Below are 19,363 nucleotides of genomic sequence, written 5' to 3' on the forward strand. Positions count from 1 at the left end.
GACCAAATTTTTTGTGAATTTCCGCCCAACTTGACACGCTTTTTTCCCTCCCCACAACTGACGTCTAGCCTCCACCTTCTGCCTTTGTTGCTGTCGTGGTATAGAAACAGGAAAGTCACATTTTGTGCCAAATTTCTATTTTATCCAATCTTCTCACCTACGGAGAGGCATATATATACGCACCCGCACACACACACACACTTGGAAACACACCTACACATACACACACAAGCGGAGAGAACGTGTGTGAGAGAGAGCGAGAGAGAGAAAGAGAGACCTGACTTGCAAATTTTAATCGGTTGTTGAAAAGGCTTGTTTATTCTAATAAAGCCCCGGAACCAACGAATCACAAGCCTTGGTGCATTTGGTGTATTATCGCAACACAAGCACTGAGCCAACCAACCAGTCGGTACGCTTCGGTCATTGTTTGGTCATGTCGTCGTGCTGTGATGTAAATCAACTTGAGTGTGGCCTTCACTCGCTGCAACTGAGCCTGGCTAGCGGTGCTGCGACTGCAGGAAGGCCTCCCTACCAAATTAGTGATTGGAGTATGAGCCTTGACGCCGCCCTGTCACAGAGTCTTGTCAGTCGACAAGGCAATCAAAATGCAGCGGCTCTCTCCGCAGAGGAGGGAATTGAAAAACTCCTCAGCCGAACCAAGTACACTATTGCTAAGGAGAATGGTCAACGTCGGTATGGACCGCCACCCAATTGGACAGGTGAGATACCGCCACGGGGATGTGAAGTTTTTGTGGGAAAAATTCCACGAGATTGCTTTGAGGATGAGTTGATACCAATCTTTGAAAAGGTCGGTCTAATCTACATGTTTCGTTTGATGATGGAGTTCAACGGACACAACCGAGGCTATGGGTTCTGTGTGTACACCGCGCGAGAGGACGCCAAACGCGCGGTGGATGAGCTAAACAATTACGAAATCAGGAAGGGCAAAACCATCGGTGTGTGCCTGAGTGTTGACAATTGCCGTCTCTTTGTGGGCGGTATTCCAAAGAACAAGACAAAGGAGGAGATTCTCGTGGAAATGCAAAAGGTCACCGATGGCGTAAAAGACGTTATCTGCTATCCCAGTGTGGCCGATAAGTCCAAGAATCGGGGATTCGCCTTTGTGGAATACGAGAGCCACAAAGCAGCCGCCATGGCTAGACGTAAACTCATTCCTGGACGGATTCAACCCTGGGGTCAACAGATAGCTGTTGACTGGGCCGAACCAGAGCGAGAAGTCAACGAAGAGATTATGATGAAGGTATGGGACAACAATTTTTTTTCTATTTCTTATCTTTTTTTGTAAAAGCCCTTTATTCATGAACTGTAGGTTAAGATTTTGTATGTCCGAAATCTGATGCTTGGTACAACAGAGGAGCAGCTACGGGCTCAATTTCTGGAGGCTGCAGGGGCTGGAGATCAGGCTATTGAACGAGTGAAAAAAATTAGTGACTACGCTTTTATTCACTTCAAAGATCGCGAAGTGGCACAAAGATGTCTGGAAAAATTAAATGGTAGACCACTTTTTATTTTTCTCTTTATGCTCGAAATGGATTAATACATAAACGTTTTACTAATCTAGATTTTCCGTTATTTTAAATATTTGTCTACTGTGCCTTTTGTGAAAAAAAAATCTGGAAAATTTTCAATCTGCAGAATTTTTCAAAGCTGACACAAAATTTTGAGTTATTTGTCAATCAGCTGTTTATTTATTGATTAGACAAAAATCGATTCCTGGTTTATGACGTCAAATCATCTGTTTATGGCGCCTAAAATGATCACTTTTTGATGGGTGTTGCAGTTAGACAAGCGTCAGTAGTTGATTGGGGAGAAATTCCCCTTTTCCATTAGCGGACCAATAGGAGGGCAGCTTTAGCGGGGATGACGAGCACCTAGCCAATAGAATCACGAGGTTAGATGAAAGCGACTGAGGAACTTACCTCTGATTGGCTAATTAGTGATTATTTCCTAATCAGGAACTATAATTGATGGTTCCACAGTGGAGGTAACATGGGCTAAACCTGCAGATAAAGGTGAACCTTTACGCTCTCAAAATTCCCGTTCGGGCAGACAGTTGATGGATTGGAGCCTTAACGGGGATGTTACAAGCCCTGCCAACTACTTCCTTGATCCCACAACGGCCTTTTTGGCCGGATTCAGTCCTCTTATGCTTCCCGGCTCTGGGTAGGTTTCTTGCGGACCTTTGGGATTCCTAAGTAATGCAGAAATGGTTGTCTTCTCCATGCCCTCTTCTTTTTTCTCCTCCAGTTGTGCAAGAAGTAGTTCCGCTAGAATTGGACGACGGAATGCAGCTGGAGGTAGAAGCGCTGCCGCCCAACGTGAAAGAAAGCATCCAGTAGAGGTGAATCTCAACTCTTTTTTAATTACTTTGTAGACAAAATATCATAGATGAATCAAAATATTTGACTGATTGAATAGTGGTTTTGTATAGAGCGCCTATCAATCACTTAACTGAATATGCCTTTTATCGTGTTGACAAGTTACAATTTCTGGAGCTACCTTGCCGTGAGTTACTTTATACCTTCCCAAAATGAGACAACAAGATCAAATTATTTGGCAAAAAATGGAAAAAGAAAGAGGAAAATAGATTTCCCCTCTCCCTCTACTCCCAACCCCTTATAAGTAGGTATTTCAGTAGCGCTTTCTGATTCAACCACGCAGCGTGGATGAGATTGTTAGCCTTGCAGCCTACGAAATTCATTGTCTCTACGCGCTTGTGTTTTCGCGGTGAATGATTTCAACATCCTCAATCTATAATCAAAGTGCTTTTTCCAGCCGCTGACTTGTTAATTGTATGCGTACGTGTGTGCGTGATTAGTAATGGTGGAAAGGTCTCCTCCCATCTCTTCCACCCTCCGATTCTCGCCAATCAGTTCAGCACTCACCCACACACACGCACACACAATACGACCGCACTAAAGGCAATTTTGCTAAGGCAAAAGAATGAAAGAAAATTGATGGATCACGGAAATAATTGAGGGAGGATAAAAGAGGTTCTGTCTCCTCTCTCATGACCTTTTGGCGTCGCTCTTTGTCTCCTTGTCGCCTCGTTTCTCTCTGTCTCACCCATCTTTCACCTTGATCAGACATTATCCTCTTAATGTATTATATAAAAAAAGGAAAAATTATTCCAGATTTATTTAATTATGCGATTCTGATTATTTGACAAAAGGGAAAGACAAGTGGCAGCTCTTTTTGACACCTGTCTAATGCTCTTTTCTGGTAGAAACTGCAACAACATCAATCCAATCCAATGCTATATCAGGAGGTTTGTTGTACGCCCTCCCCACTTGCTTAGCCTGCAGCTCACTGCTTGCCCTTCCCACCACTCCGCCTTTCCCTAATGGCTGCACCAGGTCCCCCTCCCTCTACCCCCTTTTGCGCATGTGCGTGCGTGTGTGTGGATGCCTCCAAATCTTGCCCTTTTGAGTTATAAAAAGGCGTATTTTCTGTTCTTCCCTTTCCTATCACAGATTATGGAAGATTTCTGCCAACGCAGTGGTTTGGAATCCCCAATTTACTCAGCCCTTCCAGTGGATATTGTCGACTGTACAACTGGTGGAAAGATCCAACTTTTTATCGGTCAGGTAAGAAATACATCCATCTTGAATCTTTCCAACATAGCGAGTGTGTTGTGGCACCTGAAAGGCATGAGCATGGACGAATGCCTGTGATTGATCTTCTTAATCACACATTAGGGCAAAGACTGTAATTTCCATGTGGTTCCTGAATACCACGATGTTTATGTGGAGAAGGCGCAACAGAAGGAAAAGAAGTGTCATACTTTTCCGGGTTCCTTGTTGAAAGCTAAATTTTACCGATACAACCTATTCCTTATCAATCTTCGCGCTCAATCCGAGAGTCATTTTCTGAAGGCATAGTAAGGTCTAGAAGAGATGGAAGGCTGTCGACTAACTAGTGATGAAAGGATAGCCTTTCACCAACATTGAGTGTTATGACTTCATCCAAGGTCGCCCTTTATTTGCCCCTCTCGCTTCCCTAGGCCATTATATCCAGCCTACGATTGCGGTACCTCACACCGGGGTACTACAACACAGCGGAAGAAGCTAAAGCTGGTGCAGCCGAGATAGCTGTCTACAATCTACACTGTAGTCAACTTCAACTGGCCATGGCAGATTGTACGTTTCCTTTTGATTGCACTCCTCTCCCTACTTCCTCCCTCTCCTCCCCTCCCCTCTCCCCTCCAGTAGGAGCTGTGGCAGAAGGGATATCTGGGCGGTTTTGTTCCCCAGAATTAATATTATCTTACACTGCTGTAGATGGCCTATCGGCAGGTAGTTGCCATGTCATCAGCGCCAACAAAAGGTGAATAAATTAGGAAAGAGTCCCGTGATATTGCTCTCTTTCTCTCTCTAGTACACGTCCCACTGATTTACATACCACCAAGCCTCCGAAACACTTTTGACTACTGCCTGTAACCAAGACTGTGATATGCACTTGTCATACGCTGTCACAAGGCAAAGTAAAAAAGGAAAAAAAACAAGGCATTCATGGGTCATTTAATCACTTGACTTGTTTGTGCTTGTGACAGGCCCACACATGATTGGCTTTGCAAGTGACGATGAAGTACAATCAGCTGGTCACTCGACTCAATCACAATTGTCCAAGAGTCGAAGGGGCAAGAGACACAAAGATGAGACGAAACATCATCACTCTCTCAGTCCAGTGGTTAGGGGATGCCATAGAGATGAGATAGACACACAGAAGAGGTCATTGAGATGCCATCACGCGGATGCCAATGAAGAACAAAGTGGTGACGATGATGAGCATTACGTGTGTGGGGGGCTAGAGGTCTTTAAGAACAGCGGGTTAATGCCAACGGCGACGGGAGAGGAGGTGACACCACATTATTGGTGTCATCCAGGTGTATGTGCTGCTCATACCAGTATTCCCTATGTACCACCGGCATTGACACCTCTTCCAGCATTCTGTGAATGTTGTCACCTTCCTGAAGAAGTAGTACCCACACCGATCCTTATCGGTGCGAATAATCCGCCGGAATGGAGCAAAACTCCACCTAGTAAGACGAGGTTCCTTCGTTGACGTTGTTGTTGTTTACTGCTAGGGGTATTCACTGATTATACCTTGTCCCGTTATTATTTGATCACAGTGAATGGAACACTCCCATCGACAACTGCTACGGGCGGAATGATTCCGAGCGCTTCGACGGCTTCCCTCCTTCCGATGGTCTTTCCACAGGCGATGTCTAATCGAAGTTTGCCCTTCCCACCTCTACCATGTCAGTCAGGTCTCTATCCACCATCACCGGGCTCCCTGACTCCAATGTTGCCTATATCTACGTATGACAGTGGTCTTCCACTACAGAATCTCCCAATACAAAATCAAATCCTCGACTTCCAGTCCCCATTAATCTCCAATTCCCTCTTGTCGTGTGGAGGAATGATTCCGTCTGGAGCGGTGGTAGTTGATCCAACTGCCATCAATACACCTACGAGCAGTACTACTACTGCCGCATTTGGAGGGCTTCAATCTTGTCCCACGACTAACAGTGAGGCTCTAGCAGAGTTTAAGCAGAAGTCACTGGTGAGTCAAAATAATAAGCACATCGGTAATGCACCTGTGAACTTTCTTCCATCACTGATTCCGGGTCTGTCAACACCACCTCCACCTCAACCACCACCTCCGCAACCAGCACAGCCGGCATCTACTGTTGCTGCTGCCGCAGCTGTTGCCGCGGTTGCTGCTGCTGCTGCAACTGCAGGGTCGTTGAACTTCAAACTACCTGTATCCCCCACGGATTCTATCCTCAATGCCTCTCAGATGAGTCTTAACGGTCTTCCATGTTCCACTACAGTGGCAAGTGCTACAATAGCAAAGCAGTCGTTGCTGAATACCCTCAACAACACTGCCTCCTCGTGAATATTGAATCCTTCAACGCTCCCCTCTTCCTCGGACCCCTTCGCCTCTCTCCTCCTCTGCCTTTGCATCTTGGTTTTGACTTGTTGTTTTAGGCCACTGGATACTAATCACCTTTTTTGTCATCTCTTTTTTCATTTCTTTTTATCTTCTCTGGAAAAGCTGTTGTCGTTGTTGATGTTGTTGTTGTTTACTGTATGTACTCATCTTCAACTGTTCACTTCACATATTTCTCACTATATCTGGTTTTTTTCCCCTTCCAAACCCTACCCCGTGTAAAGCACGTTTCTTGTTCGTCTGTTTTCAATGTTGGATGGTTGCTGGGTTGCACACCACCATGATAGCACATGCGTGACAATCTGATTCCACCTTGTGGTCCTTGGAAAAAAAAAACAAAGAGAGAAGATGCTTATTCCCTGGTTTATCTCCAAAGTTGCCTCTAGTACATTTGTGGATAGAAACAAATAAAGAAAGAGGGGGAGGTAGACGGTTTTAGTATCTTGACAGTACAGAAAGAATGTTGTTGCTTCTATAATCCCATTCTCCAGTTCCTCCCCCCTTCCCCCGCTCCCCTAAACCCGAACACTTTAACTGACTTTTCCTTTTAGCCTCATTTTGTCTCTGTTATAACTTAATAAATTTTCATACATCTTCTTCTTGAAACAAAGGAACCACAAGATGAATTTGTTGCATTAAGAGGGATAAAAGAACAGCTGACAGGTCAAAGGCCATATCGGCAGAAAATAGAGCAGCCCACAGCGGAGAGTTATCGGATCTGCTCTGAGGTGTGAATAATGCGTAATGGTGTGGTATCATGTGCCACCCCTTGGTGGCCTTAACACTGCAAACAGGTTTCAAATATTTACACATGTCATGCCAAACGAGCGTGCAATCTCACTCAACCAATAGGGTGGAGAGAGAGTGGCGGGTGGGAGGGTGGGGGGGGGCAAGGAGATGAGGGCCTGGTGCCACGATCCTGGTATTGGCACCTGTGCACTTGTGTGTGCATGTGGCCTTAAGTAGCTGTGTAAACAAACATCGATTGGCATGTGTTGACGCCCTTCGGGTATACACAAATACCACTGATCGATTGGCAGGCGCCAACACAGCTCAGCCTCGTGGTTGCTATGTCAGTGAGAGGTGTTCAGCGGCGCGTAATAAATTCCCTTTTTAGAAAAGTCATTTGTCGCTTTAACCTATTTTAAATCATATCGTTTTTCACTGATTTGTTACTTTAAAATAAGTTAGTTCACAAATGTTCAAAGTTCAAAAGATCAATCGTTTGCTACCTGAGCCACGATGATTGTGTGTGCGTGTTTGTACGTGTGCATGCATAGAATCGAACTTCTCAAATGTTACGAAATGTAAATTTCTTCTTTTCCTTCTTTATTTTCATTTTTAAAAGGGAGCTATAAGGTGGTCGGGGGAAAGAGGAAAAGTAGCGCCTTGGCTTACAGGACACAAAGAGGCTCAAGGTATGGCCTGAAAATGTAAACCACTTCTCTGCTGGCTAGCGAAACTGCATAGGGCATTGGGAATGGGAAACTGAGTAAATGTCGAGATGACTGTCATGCCTATCATTGACGTGCAAAGTGAATGTGAACTTTGAACTGGCACTAATGTTAGTAGTTGAGCTAACTTTTACAGACACTTTGAAACCCTTAACTGGAGTGTGTTTGCAAATGACGTCACCGTGTGCTTGTGGAGGTGAAACATTTCATTTTTCTCCGCCACGGAGAAGGTTAACCATAGCAAATACTAGAATGGAGTGGTGTAAATAACAATAATTTTCTAAGAGATATAATTTAAGAATGAAGGGTTTTGTTTATTAAAGTCTGCAAACCAGAACTGCCTGTTTATGGGGATTGGAAAGTATCCAATTAGTCATAAAACAGATTTCATAAACAAATGCAGGAACTATTTAAAAAGAATCTGCATTTTTGCATAAAATTGGAGGATTACAAAAAAATTCAATTTTCTATGCCAATTGATAGATCAATTTATCGAGAAACTATAACCTTGAAATTATTCCAAGTAATACTTTCCAGACAAAAAACTAGAATAAGAAACATTTTCAGAGAAGATTCTTTAAAGTGTGTCGAGTAAATTATGTTTACAATCATATATGAGAGTCGTAGGCAGACAAGCTTCTATTAGGTTTTCTTAAAATGCCTTTATGAGAATGTTAAGCATTTAGCTACCTTAATTTAATGTGCAGTATAAACCTTTCAAATCATGGCCCTTGTATTGGCTCAAATAAAAATTTTGCACGATCTATAATATTTCTGAGCCAGGGTTGTTTGCATTGCTTAAACTAGACAGCGTAATATTTGTAAGCGAGGGTGAAGTCGGTTTTGGCCTAGGCAACGGTTGGTCATGCAATCTGCTTCTATCGTTCAAGGAAAAGAAAGCGCAGAAAAAACTGCCAGATCCATATTTGTCGGAAATATCCCATACGAGGCTACTGAGGAGAAGCTAGTTGAACTGTTCTCCAAAGTGAGTTTGCCCGTCATCTTTGTAAAATTAAATAGGCCGGACCTGTTGTCAGCTTTCGTTTGGTCTATGACAGAGAATCTGGCAAGCCCAAAGGCTATGGTTTTTGTGAATATGCTAACCCCGCTATTGCAGCCAGTGCTTTGCGGAACTTACAGAATATTGAATTCAATGGACGGCCTTTGAGAATCGGTGCTGCTGCTGGTGAACAAAACTCAGCGGAAATTGCTCTTACAAATCCATCAGTTGGTCCTCCTTTAGAAAATCCCTATGGAAATCCAGTGGATCCCGCAAAAGCTCCTGAGGCTATCAGTCGGGCGGTGGCCAGTCTTCCACCCGAACAGATGTACGAATTGATGAAGCAGATGAAGTTGTGCATCCAAAACAATCCAAACGAGGCTAGAAATATGCTTCTTCAGAATCCTCAGCTTGCCTATGCTCTTCTACAGGTAATACCTTGAAACGCATTACCAAGTGGCCCAATATTGTTTGCTAGACTGGCTTGGTTCTTCCCTTGATTAGGCACAGGTAGTGATGAAAATAGTCGATCCAAAGGTTGCAATTGCTATGCTGAATCGAACACATGATCAGATTCCTCCTATGAGACCGGAAAATGTAACGTCTACAATGTGTAAGCCGTCTGAACCCGGAGTGGGCGGTAGTGGTGATGCGAGCAAACCCCCACAACAACCGTTTCCAGCGACGCCAATGAATGGTAATCAGTTCTCCAATCAGCCATCAACGTTTCCGGGGGAATTTCCACCCGAACAATTGTCACAGTCCATGGGTAAGTTCATAAGTTTTTTTTCAAGACGGAAGGCAAATTAGCTGAATAGATGATCCTAATGTGACTGCGTACTTGCTTCGCCTAACTCTATGATTTCTTGGCACCGGTATATTTAAGGTATTTCCAATTTTTCTGAAAACTGCCTGGGTTAGTTCAATAATTTCGGAAGGAGGAGGGCGTAATTAGCCATCATGGGGAATGCTGAGCCTCACTAAGGTATTCACACCTTACACTTTTTTATATTTCGTCAGCTAGAGGCGCTTTTAAGCCATTACTGATCAAAAACCTGGCTATAACTAATACTTCATACGATTTTAAGAATATTTTTATTCCCATAATTTTTAATGCGCATATTTTGTTGCTGTGCAGAGGCATAAGGGCTTGTTTACGGATATGAAAGGCGATGGGATTAATGATTATCTCAAAAAGTGGAGCACCATCTGCCTCAGGTACACGTTTCAAGGTGACCAGATGAGTTAACGAGGTTTTTGGCTGAAATAAACTTTCCCCTATGAGATACAAGTCTGCTGTGAATTTCACCTCTATGAAATGTAGAGAAGGCCAGCCGTCTTCTCTCTCACTTTTATGCCCTAATAGCCAAGTGTCTTCGTTGTCTGTGATTATGTGGCTAATGCCAAGAAAAGGGGATAATTACATGCCGACTGGAGATATCATTGGGTGAGCATAAAGTGATTGTAACGATAGGGTAGTGTCTCTCTCCCTCCTTTTCAAGTTATTTGATTGAGCAGTTGACGAACAATCGGAAATGGCGGGTTCCTTTTCTTGTAAAGTACGTGAAACATTGACAGGCCTTCGAGCCCAACGACATCTGTTAGTGCGTAGTATAGGCTATCCATTTGGTTGGCCTCTTAGTTGCCACCACGGAATCTCCTACCCCCTCCCCCCAATGAGCCAGCATTTCTGTGCAGTAGGTTCTATTGCCGTCCCTTCTACAGACGTTACACCGGAAGCGCCTTGTGCCTTAAATCCGAGTTAAATTGAGGCTATAAATCGGACAAACCTTAGTCATATTGCACTACCAATTGGTCAATTAATCTTCTGTTAAAGTCTGAAAGGGTGTAATTGTTCCCCACAAACCAAGCTCTTCTTGTCCCTAGTCTAACCAATCTATCTGTTCCATGATTTTGTGTTGTCATCTATCTTTAATTTGCTAAAGAACGCATAATATATTTGCATAGATGGGTTCAGGTAGGACAGTTAGGGGAGACAGTCTTACTCCAGCGGGCTTAGAAGGATCTTCTTCCACTTAGGTGGACCGGCCATGTATGGGGGTTTTCAGCCGCCACAACCACAACAACCGCAACCACATCAAATTCCGGGAGGATTCCCACATTTACCACACCCATCTCCCAGTGGGCCATTGGGTCAACCTTCTGCATTTCCTGTCGGGGCCCCTCAGCCAGGAGTTCCACTGGCACCTACTACTGTCCAAGCTACCTCCGGTATTCCATCTCTCGATCAGGTATTTTCTCTTGCTGATTGTAGTAGCAGTTTGTTTAGTCCCAAATTAATGTGGTGTGTTGAAATTCAGTAAGTAGCGCTGTAGCCCTTCGGGAAGGCGAATCTGGATAACACAGGTGGGCTGCTGGGCTGTCATGCGTAGGACACCATGACAAGACGGAAGGAAAGAAGTCCACAAAAGTTGACAAGTTCGTATTTCAGTCGGTGTTCCTGCCAGCCGTCCCGTATCCGTCCATCTATCTATCTACCCGGGTACTTATTCATCGGATTGGTTAGCAGGAATCATGGGGCTCTATTTACTCCTTAAGTGGAATATTTTAAATTGGACAACGCGGATGATTCCGACGAGTAACAAGAAGGAATCAGGAATCATGAACCTTTGCTATGTGATTGGTGTTGCCTTTTAGTTAAATCCGGCGATATCGGCGGCATTGATGGCGGGCACTGGGGGCAGCGTAACGGGACTGCCACAGAAGGAGCAGGAGAAGTTGGACCTCATTATGCAGGTACTCTCACTCTCTGAAGAGTCGATTGCTCTGCTACCAGAGGATGAACAACGCAGTATTCGCATCCTGAAGGAGCAGGTGCGTAAAAGAGGCGTTTTCTAGAGGCCCACTTTTCTATTTTCTCCTACGAACGCTTTTTTGTATTACAATAGAGCCGCATTTTATACAGTTACAGCCTTTCCTTTCTCCTACGTGTAATGGCATTTTATCTACTAAATACACTGATAATTTGTCGGACTTTTTTAAGCTTTTCAGCGTGCAGTTTCGTCTGATATGGCGGTAAGTGCCTGCAGTGCTCCAATCTTGACTTGGTGAACGTTACTGATAGTGGGCAAGTAGTACTGTATTATTGTTCTTACTCAAAGAGAGCAACCTATTCTATCTGGGATTTGCTCCATCTGGCAGCAGACTTGAGCTCTTCAATGTACTCACTTGCAAGTGTATCAGGTGTGATGCACTTTCGCGAGTGCGAAATCACATAAACAATAGGCTGTTATACTCCAACCTCATGGAATCTGTGTATTACCGGACGGTCTTCGGGGGTGGCTGTTGTTGGGATGAGGGTCCAGTTAAGGGTTTTGGAGTAAGTCTAGTTGTAGGCAAGTCGATACCGTCTTGAAGAGAGCTTTGTTCTCATTACAAGGGGCTGATGAAAATGGGAGCCGTAGGGTAACCATGAAATTAATTTCTGCTGTGAGGAACTGAGCTTTGTGTAGAAAACACGCATATAGCAACACCCATGCAACTTTCAGGAGTTGCATTTCTCCAGATTCCTCCATTTATTTTGCACATTTGGAACGCATGATTTGCGAGGGAACATTACCAAAAGGCAATTGCTTGACAATCATTGCTAATTTACGTATGAATAAGGGATAATGCAAATAAGATAGAAGCAAGAAGTCAAAATATCAAAGAGTGAAATTAATGTGAATCATAGGTAATTTGCAAGCCACGACAGCCTATACAGTATGCTAAAACAATGGTATTAAAGACTTTCAGAAACCGCTATGAGTGAGATAAATTGTCCCTAAGATGTTTTATTTTTAAGTGCAATGAGAAAAATTCAAATATTATGGTTCAAATTGCAAGTTAGTAGCATTTGTAACATATATCAGCCTGGAAAATATTCTAGGCAAAATGTTTTGAAAACCTGTAATGTTACCTACGTTTACTTACATTCGCATTACTGATATGAAAATGCCTACTTTGTGACGGCATTGGCTTTTGCTTTTGCACTATAGTAGCCTCTAGGTGGGCCTTCACTAACCGCTGTGTACAGTATTCTGTTTGTTAATTGATGTCATACGTGAGTTTCATCCTTTACTTGAACTTGTTGTGATTTTAGTCTTGTATTACGCCACTTACTAATAGATACCCATTGTCTTGAACCGGGAAGTACCGATTCTATTTTCTTTTGTGCATGTGTGATCCTAGTTATTGTCATATTTATTTATTCTCTATAAAATGAGTAAACTCGAGTAGAAGACCTATATAAACGACTAGGTCCTTGATCATTCTTATCCATATTTTAGTCTCGGCGCTTTGCTTTCTTTGATAAAGTTGAACTTAATATTGGGAAAGACGAACGTGCCTTTCAAGTAAGTTTTCACATTTTTGTGGACTGTGGTTCATAAGAATATTTCTTTTGTTTATGATTTTGTGGGAACACACACGTTTTTTGATGGCTTAGCACTCATACTTCTCTATTTGACTTACCTATTCGACTTAATTTTAAACGTTTAGTATATTTAGGTACCTTTACTGAATCTGGATCAACGATTTCTCTGCCCCATATTTTACTTCTTCTGTTTAGAAAATTGCCATACATAAAGTGGGTTTTTTCATTTACATAAGTTTTAATAGAAAAACAGTATACTCGACCCACTAACTATTCCATAATATTGTTGAGGCTGGGTGGCTCCTTTCTTCCTTCCCTCCTGTTCTTTAGGATCTCCCGGTGACATGTGTCAGTAGTGGTGGTGGTTACTTATGGCTGGGAGACGTGGATGGTTTCATGCACTGTCTAGATGCCACCTTCATGTTCGCCTCCTTTCGCGCGCACAACGCCGGTCCGGTGCGTCTCTGTCGTCAGGTGCCTGGTGTAGAATCACACCTTGTTGTCACTGTTGGTGTCTCCAGTGACGATTCCACCAGCGGAACGAGGAAAGAGGAGGAGCGGGTGTGTGTATGGAACACCAAAAAGTGGTCTCTCACTTCCAAGACCTCTTTTCCAGTCTGTTGTCGGAGTGTCAGAACAACTGCTACCACGGCTGCTACTGCTTCGGCCACTTTAGATGAGGTTGTTTGTCTTGAAGTCGCGTCCACTATGGATATCATCCTTCTGGGTCACACTAGTGGAGCCGTCCAGCTTATCAAAGGCGATATTACCTCGGATCGGTCAGTCAATGGCAAAAAATCCCTAGATATTAGATGCTTTTCGTGCGAAAAGTACTCAGTGACTTCAACAAGCTTAATGCGGGTTAATTAAGCTGTGCGGTATGGGGTTCTCCTGAGGGTGTCACAAGATGTTGGGCTCTGCATTGTACCCTATTCTAAATATTAACTGAAATGACACGGATGAGATGAAATGACATCTAGATGGAGGCCGAAACCTAAAGAGATTGAAGAGCTCCTATCGATAAATGCACAGCCTAAGAAATACTATGTGATTTTCCCTTTGTCTAAGCATATGCTCTAGTGCTCTTCCAAGGACAATTTTGCGTGTGGTATTAAAATTTCGTTAGAAGGCTCAAAAAACTACCCAAGGTTTAGGGCTAAAGGTTGTGCGTTAATTTTCTATCAAGACGAGGCAATGTTTGAAGTACTTTAACGAGTTTGCTGATAGTACGTTTTCGTCCACTTTGTATACCACCTTGAGGGGATTTACTGGCTTCTTACCGTTCGGGCTGGTTCGGTACTTTATAAGGAGCGCGTTCCTTGCGTCAATCGCACTACCTTGAGAGGAGCGTTCTTGAAGGTAAAACCATTCATTAGAATGCGTAAAATTCCCCTTCAGGGCTAATATTTAGCATTCTTTTCCCTTTGTCATCCCATTCTCACTTTTTTCTGCGCAGCCAACCACCTTTCCCTTCAGCTAATGGGGACATGGAAGGGGGGCACTTGTCAAATCGTCAATATCAAGAGTTACTTCAGGTATTTATAGCCTTATTACAGATCACAAAGTGGAAAAATTGGCACCTTCGGTAGCTCCTCTGTTGTGACTCGCCGCCATTCTAGTCTTCCACGGCCTATTTTTCCTCCCTCTTGAAACCAACGTCTGTATTCAGCTCAAGATAATAGGACGTGTTCATTCGGTTAGGGTTCGCCTACCACAGCCGTCACCATTGCAACACCTCGAGTCCTTGGAGGCTTAGCAAAAATACTGTCACTAGGACAATGATTGAAGCCTACGGAGATTGGACAGCTCGTGTAGTTAACTCCCCAACTGGAATAAGTATCCCTCTGTCAAAAAACCTCGCACCAGTCATAACTATGCACGAAAGCTTTTTGGATAACTCTTTCAGAGGCACAAAAATCGAGTCTACTTATTAGCCCAATTAAGTAGCAAGCTTCAGGGTTCCAAATGAGGACGTTGCGCATTGTTTTGCGTGCTTCTTAACTACGATTTAAGGGGATTGGACTGAATTCCAATGAGGTCATTTGTTTGTTATCCCTGGAATTGCCACCTGCAGTATTCAGAGTTCGTCTCTCATGTTCTGAGGCGTCTAATTACATTCTCTCTATCATCGCTTGAGTATGTTTTAATAGACTAAAGTGCCTATAAGACGTTAAAGAAAGGAAACGGAAAAGTTAGTGGGTCATGTTATTGGTGGTAAAGAGGTGAATAGCTGCGGAAAATCTCGTCCCATATTTCACTGGTGGAAGTAATCACCATTGCAATCGGTAGTCCTTCCTCCCAACGTTTCATTTTTAGAAGCGGGAGATCTGACCCTAGTCACCTCAGTTTCTGTCACACTTCTGTTGTCGTGTGATGGTGATTAGCACTACTGGGAAAGGTGGGAAGTGTGAGACGAGATGCAGATGGGGTGGTATCTCTCCTCCCTCTCTCCTTTCCCCCTACCACAACTAGAGGTCAGTGTTGCTGCGGTACAAGATATGAGGTCTTGCGTTGTCTTCTCTGAATAGGTAGTGAGTAGATAGTTGAGTAATAACTACCACTAACATATTTGTTCACTTAACAAACAGCGAATGTCCCTTTTTCATAGGCGCATTTTGAAAGGTACGTGCAAGAAGTGGAAGACAAGTTAATCGTCCCTCAACCCTACAATTGTCGGTTAATGCACAGTGTGTGGTAACTGTTCGCTTGGCATTTTGGCTACCACGACTTTCCCTTCTCAGGTGACGTAGGTGTCATCGCTCACGTTACCGACGTTGGATTCTCTACTCTGATCAAAATTGGATGAACTTCCAAAAATTCCTGCGCCAAATCTCTTTTGAGGCGATTATTCCTAGTGGCTCTGTACCACTTTAACTACCGTAGCGTTTTTGCTCTTTTCTGATTGGTAGTAGTAGTTCCGAGACAATTTAGACATCCGTAAGTTTATTTTAGCTTGATAATTTGTACATTTTTCGGTCGTGACATAAGAATTGGGGAGTTGACGTCTCTACTTATGCTCCCTATTAAGTAGCTCGTGCATTTATTTCACGTGTGTAGGCAATGTCGACGCTTGATACTGCACGAATTTCCGTCTCCAGTGACCAATCTGCACTACGTGGCTGCAACTCCCACCTCTACCACCACGAAACGTCACAAGGGCAGACACGTGCTTGAACAGACTATGCCAGAATCGGACTCGGGGTCTGTGTCATCTGCCTCACCTCTAATCACAAAACCTACACCGTCTAGCCCCTACATCTACGCAGCGTCGGAGAATAAACTTGTTAGTATCAAGTTGGGCAAGAAAGATGAGCCTGTTCGAACTGTACGTTCCTAGGTGTCTGGAATCCATGTATCTATTCGGCCATTCACCTACTAACCGATCATTATCTAGCCCTGAGCACTGCTTACCTGACTTTTTGTTTCTCTTTGACTATATTGGGTACAAACAGACAATTTTGGACACCTTCGGTTGCCGCCCTAATTGCTCGTGTTTGGTTGCGGATCCAGAGAATCCGGATCAAAAAAACCTCGCTATGGCGCACAAAGAGGTGCGAATTAACTTCCTCTTCTGTTTAAAAGTCCGCATTCTACGGTGATTTGATATTCAATCCTTTATCTGGTACTTGAAAAGTGAGCAGATTGTCATAAATGTTCTGCGAGTTGCCAGTCCTTGTGGATGCAATACACAACAAAATCTACCAATCTGTTGCCAAAGTACTACTAACTGTGTTTTCTATTGCCTTCCTATTTGCAGCCTATCTCTGCATGTTATAATGTTCACTGGACGCATTAGACGTGGTTTTGACCGGTTTACTTTACAAAATAAGTATGCCTTGATTCTAAGTAGGCTGAAGATTCTCGCTAGATTAGTTGTGCAGCATTTGGCGAGGTCATGGTGGCGACCCATTACCCAGAAGTGGTTTAAAGTTGTTAATTTTTTGATAATTAATAGCATAACTACGGGTGCGTCATGTTTCAGGAGGCTTTCTACTCTGGTTACAAAAATTCTATTTTTTTTTGTTTCAGGCCGTATACTTCTATGATCTGGATGGAAGAGGACCTTGTCTGGCCATTGTAGGTAACAAGCAAGCCATCGCTGTGTACAAGAATTACCTCGTCTCTATCAGATGTAACAGGTTAGTCCAGTTAGTTTGGTCTTGACAATCCTCCATGGCTACTACACCGATGCATTTCCTCCTTGACTACAGACCAGAGGCCAATCAGTTGGACTTCCCAGATGCCCAATCATCAGTGTCTCTCTTTGAGTACAGGAATAAATTTATTGGAGGTGAATTTTTTCTCCCTTGGGCTCACTCCATCATTACGGGTTTTGGCGGTCTCTTTGTGCTCTGTGTGGAGGAGGGTTCCAAAGTGAAGGCAAGTTGGTTGTTTTATTCATCCTTACAACACGGTCGCTACTGATAAGTATTTAAGTAGGTATAGTTCTGCTTTAGATTGTGGAGTTAATTGAGAAAGACACCCAATCAAGGCTGGACATATTGTTCGCGAGAAAGAGCTTCAATCTTGCGCTTGGGTAAGTATGACGCCGGTGTGAACACTGTCACTGCATAAAAAAACTTCAAAAGAGTCTCCAATCTTGCTTGCTTTTAGGATAGCTGAGTCGGATAACTATAGTGAGGAGGAGCTAGCTCACATACATAGGAGATATGCAGATCATCTTTTCAAGTAAGGCGCACTTTACCTCGAACCTTTTCCGTTTCGTAGTCAAAAGCAGTATGATCTTGCTGTCAAGGAGTACATTCAAACTATAGGAACGGTTGAAGCCTCCTATGTTGTCTTGAGGGTAACGCTCTTTTTTTCTGTACTTTGCAAGACTTATTGCTTTGAATTTAACCCCTATTTATTGTTTTACTTTCTCACGTTTTCACATGGTTCTTAAAAATGGAATGTCAGAGTCATCTCTGGGGGCGTAATAGCTCGTGGTTTTGGAAGTAGGTTTATTACAAACGCATGAAGGGGCCGGAGAGAGACCACAAGCGCAGGTGGTAGGAACAGAATGTCACAAGACCTAGGTAATTGTCAAATTGTGGGGAACTGAAATGCCCACGTCATTAAGTCCCTACCTGGAATACAGGTTGTCCCGTTCTTTTTTCCTTTAGCCCTTTTTTGGTCACTGTGCTGTTTTCACCATCATGAGATAATGAGTTGTTTTAAAACTACCCACCCAAATTGTCATTCTTCCTCTCCCAAAAGAGAGTGGATTGTGTCAGTTGGGATGCATTGTAGAGATTTCGAGGTGCAAATTGGGAGGAAGGTAGTGGATAACACATGGGGTAGTACAGTATCGCCAATTTGCTCTTCATATCCATTAATTATAAACTGAAGAAAAAACAAGCAAGAAATCCCTCCTTATTCTTCCTCTTTAACCCCCAGTTCCTAGAAAGCGGTCTGATTACCCATCTGGTGCGGTACTTGGAGGCTCTGATCGAATCCGGTAGTATGGTTCATGGCCGTCTTACCAAAGACCACACAGCCCTACTTCTTAACAGCTACGCTCGCCTTGACGATAGGGAACGAATTGACGCTTTTCTTGATGTCAGTCTACTTTTATCTGTCACCTTCTAGGTAGCCTTATTTCTCCTTCATCATTGTTGCCTCCCCTTGAACTGCTTGCAGAGACTGGCCAGTCAAGCGAAAGTGAGTTCGGAGTTCTACCCCTGTATCAATGTTCTGCGACGTGCGGGTTATCCTCATCAAGCCTTACGGCTTGCTCAAATAACTAGTAATCACACTGACTGCATCCGAATCTTGACGGAGGATCTGAAGGATGCTGTAGCTGCGCTCAAGGAGATTAATTCTCTTCCATTTGATCAGGTGAGGTGGAACAGTGATAATACTATTCGAAGGTCCGTCTCTGGAAGGAAGTGTCATACACTAGAGACGTTCAAATCAAGCAAATACTTTGGGGTTTTGACCAAAAGAGTAAAGGATGGTTTTTAAGGTGTGGACAAGTGGTTTTCCAGCTTTTAATTAGCACCGGGCGGCCTGCTTTGCCTCCTCATCGATGCTAATATCCTGACCTCCGATGAAAGCCGCTTTGGTATCCAGCGTGCGATACTTTCTCGCAATTTTGGGTGTTCTCGAATGCTTGTCGATCAGGGATCCATGATCGGGTAGTCCTTGCACTAGATACCGACAGGAAGGATTACTGTATGCCGAGATCGTCACTAATGTACGTAGGATCGCTTTGTTACTGTATCGTACCGTACTTGAAGTCTTCTGTACTGCCGGATATCCGTAAATTGTCCGCCCTCTTTGACAAAAAAACGTCATCTGTTACCACACCCTATCTATTAGCTCTTAATTGACGGTGCGTGAACTGGTCCACGACATTTGCATAGACTGTTTCATAATAGGATATAATTATCAACAGTCCTGATTTTTCTCGCGCCAATGTCATGCTTTTGTTGGGTTCGTGTCATCAACCCCACTCCTCTACCACTCGTAGCATTAGTTTTTGGTACCTTGGTGTCTTGAGTTGCCATAACCTAGGCTTTATGTGCGTAAGGATGGATCCTGTTAAGACTCCCCCCC

General features: G+C 43.6%; 2 protein-coding genes across 2 annotated transcripts; both read left to right on the forward strand. All coding sequences in view use genetic code 11, as the record gives it.

The window, feature by feature from the left end:
- Positions 1-433: 433 nt before the first annotated feature.
- Positions 434-5,922, forward strand: EGR_06352 (APOBEC1 complementation factor; the record flags this gene model as incomplete). Its single annotated transcript, XM_024495601.1, has 9 exons — positions 434-1,261; positions 1,331-1,514; positions 1,977-2,184; positions 2,269-2,362; positions 3,320-3,415; positions 3,495-3,608; positions 4,025-4,160; positions 4,574-5,062; positions 5,153-5,922. The coding sequence occupies 9 exons, from the start codon at positions 434-436 to the stop codon at positions 5,920-5,922; spliced, it is 2,919 nt and encodes a 972-aa protein (XP_024349999.1).
- A 2,373-nt stretch (positions 5,923-8,295) lies between these two features.
- On the forward strand, positions 8,296-19,137 carry EGR_06353 (Cleavage stimulation factor subunit 2 tau variant; the record flags this gene model as incomplete). The annotated part of the gene is made up of 16 exons (XM_024495602.1): positions 8,296-8,415; positions 8,451-8,861; positions 8,935-9,199; positions 10,471-10,682; positions 11,089-11,265; positions 12,720-12,785; positions 13,136-13,584; positions 15,863-16,130; positions 16,835-16,944; positions 17,017-17,179; positions 17,263-17,342; positions 17,420-17,494; positions 17,534-17,612; positions 18,203-18,364; positions 18,446-18,643; positions 19,045-19,137. 16 exons carry the CDS (start codon positions 8,296-8,298, stop codon positions 19,135-19,137), a joined length of 2,928 nt encoding a protein of 975 aa, XP_024350000.1.
- Positions 19,138-19,363: the final 226 nt, after the last annotated feature.

The sequence above is a fragment of the Echinococcus granulosus genome, assembly GCF_000524195.1.
Source record: "Echinococcus granulosus chromosome Unknown EG_S00055, whole genome shotgun sequence".
NCBI classification, from domain to species: domain Eukaryota; kingdom Metazoa; phylum Platyhelminthes; class Cestoda; order Cyclophyllidea; family Taeniidae; genus Echinococcus; species Echinococcus granulosus.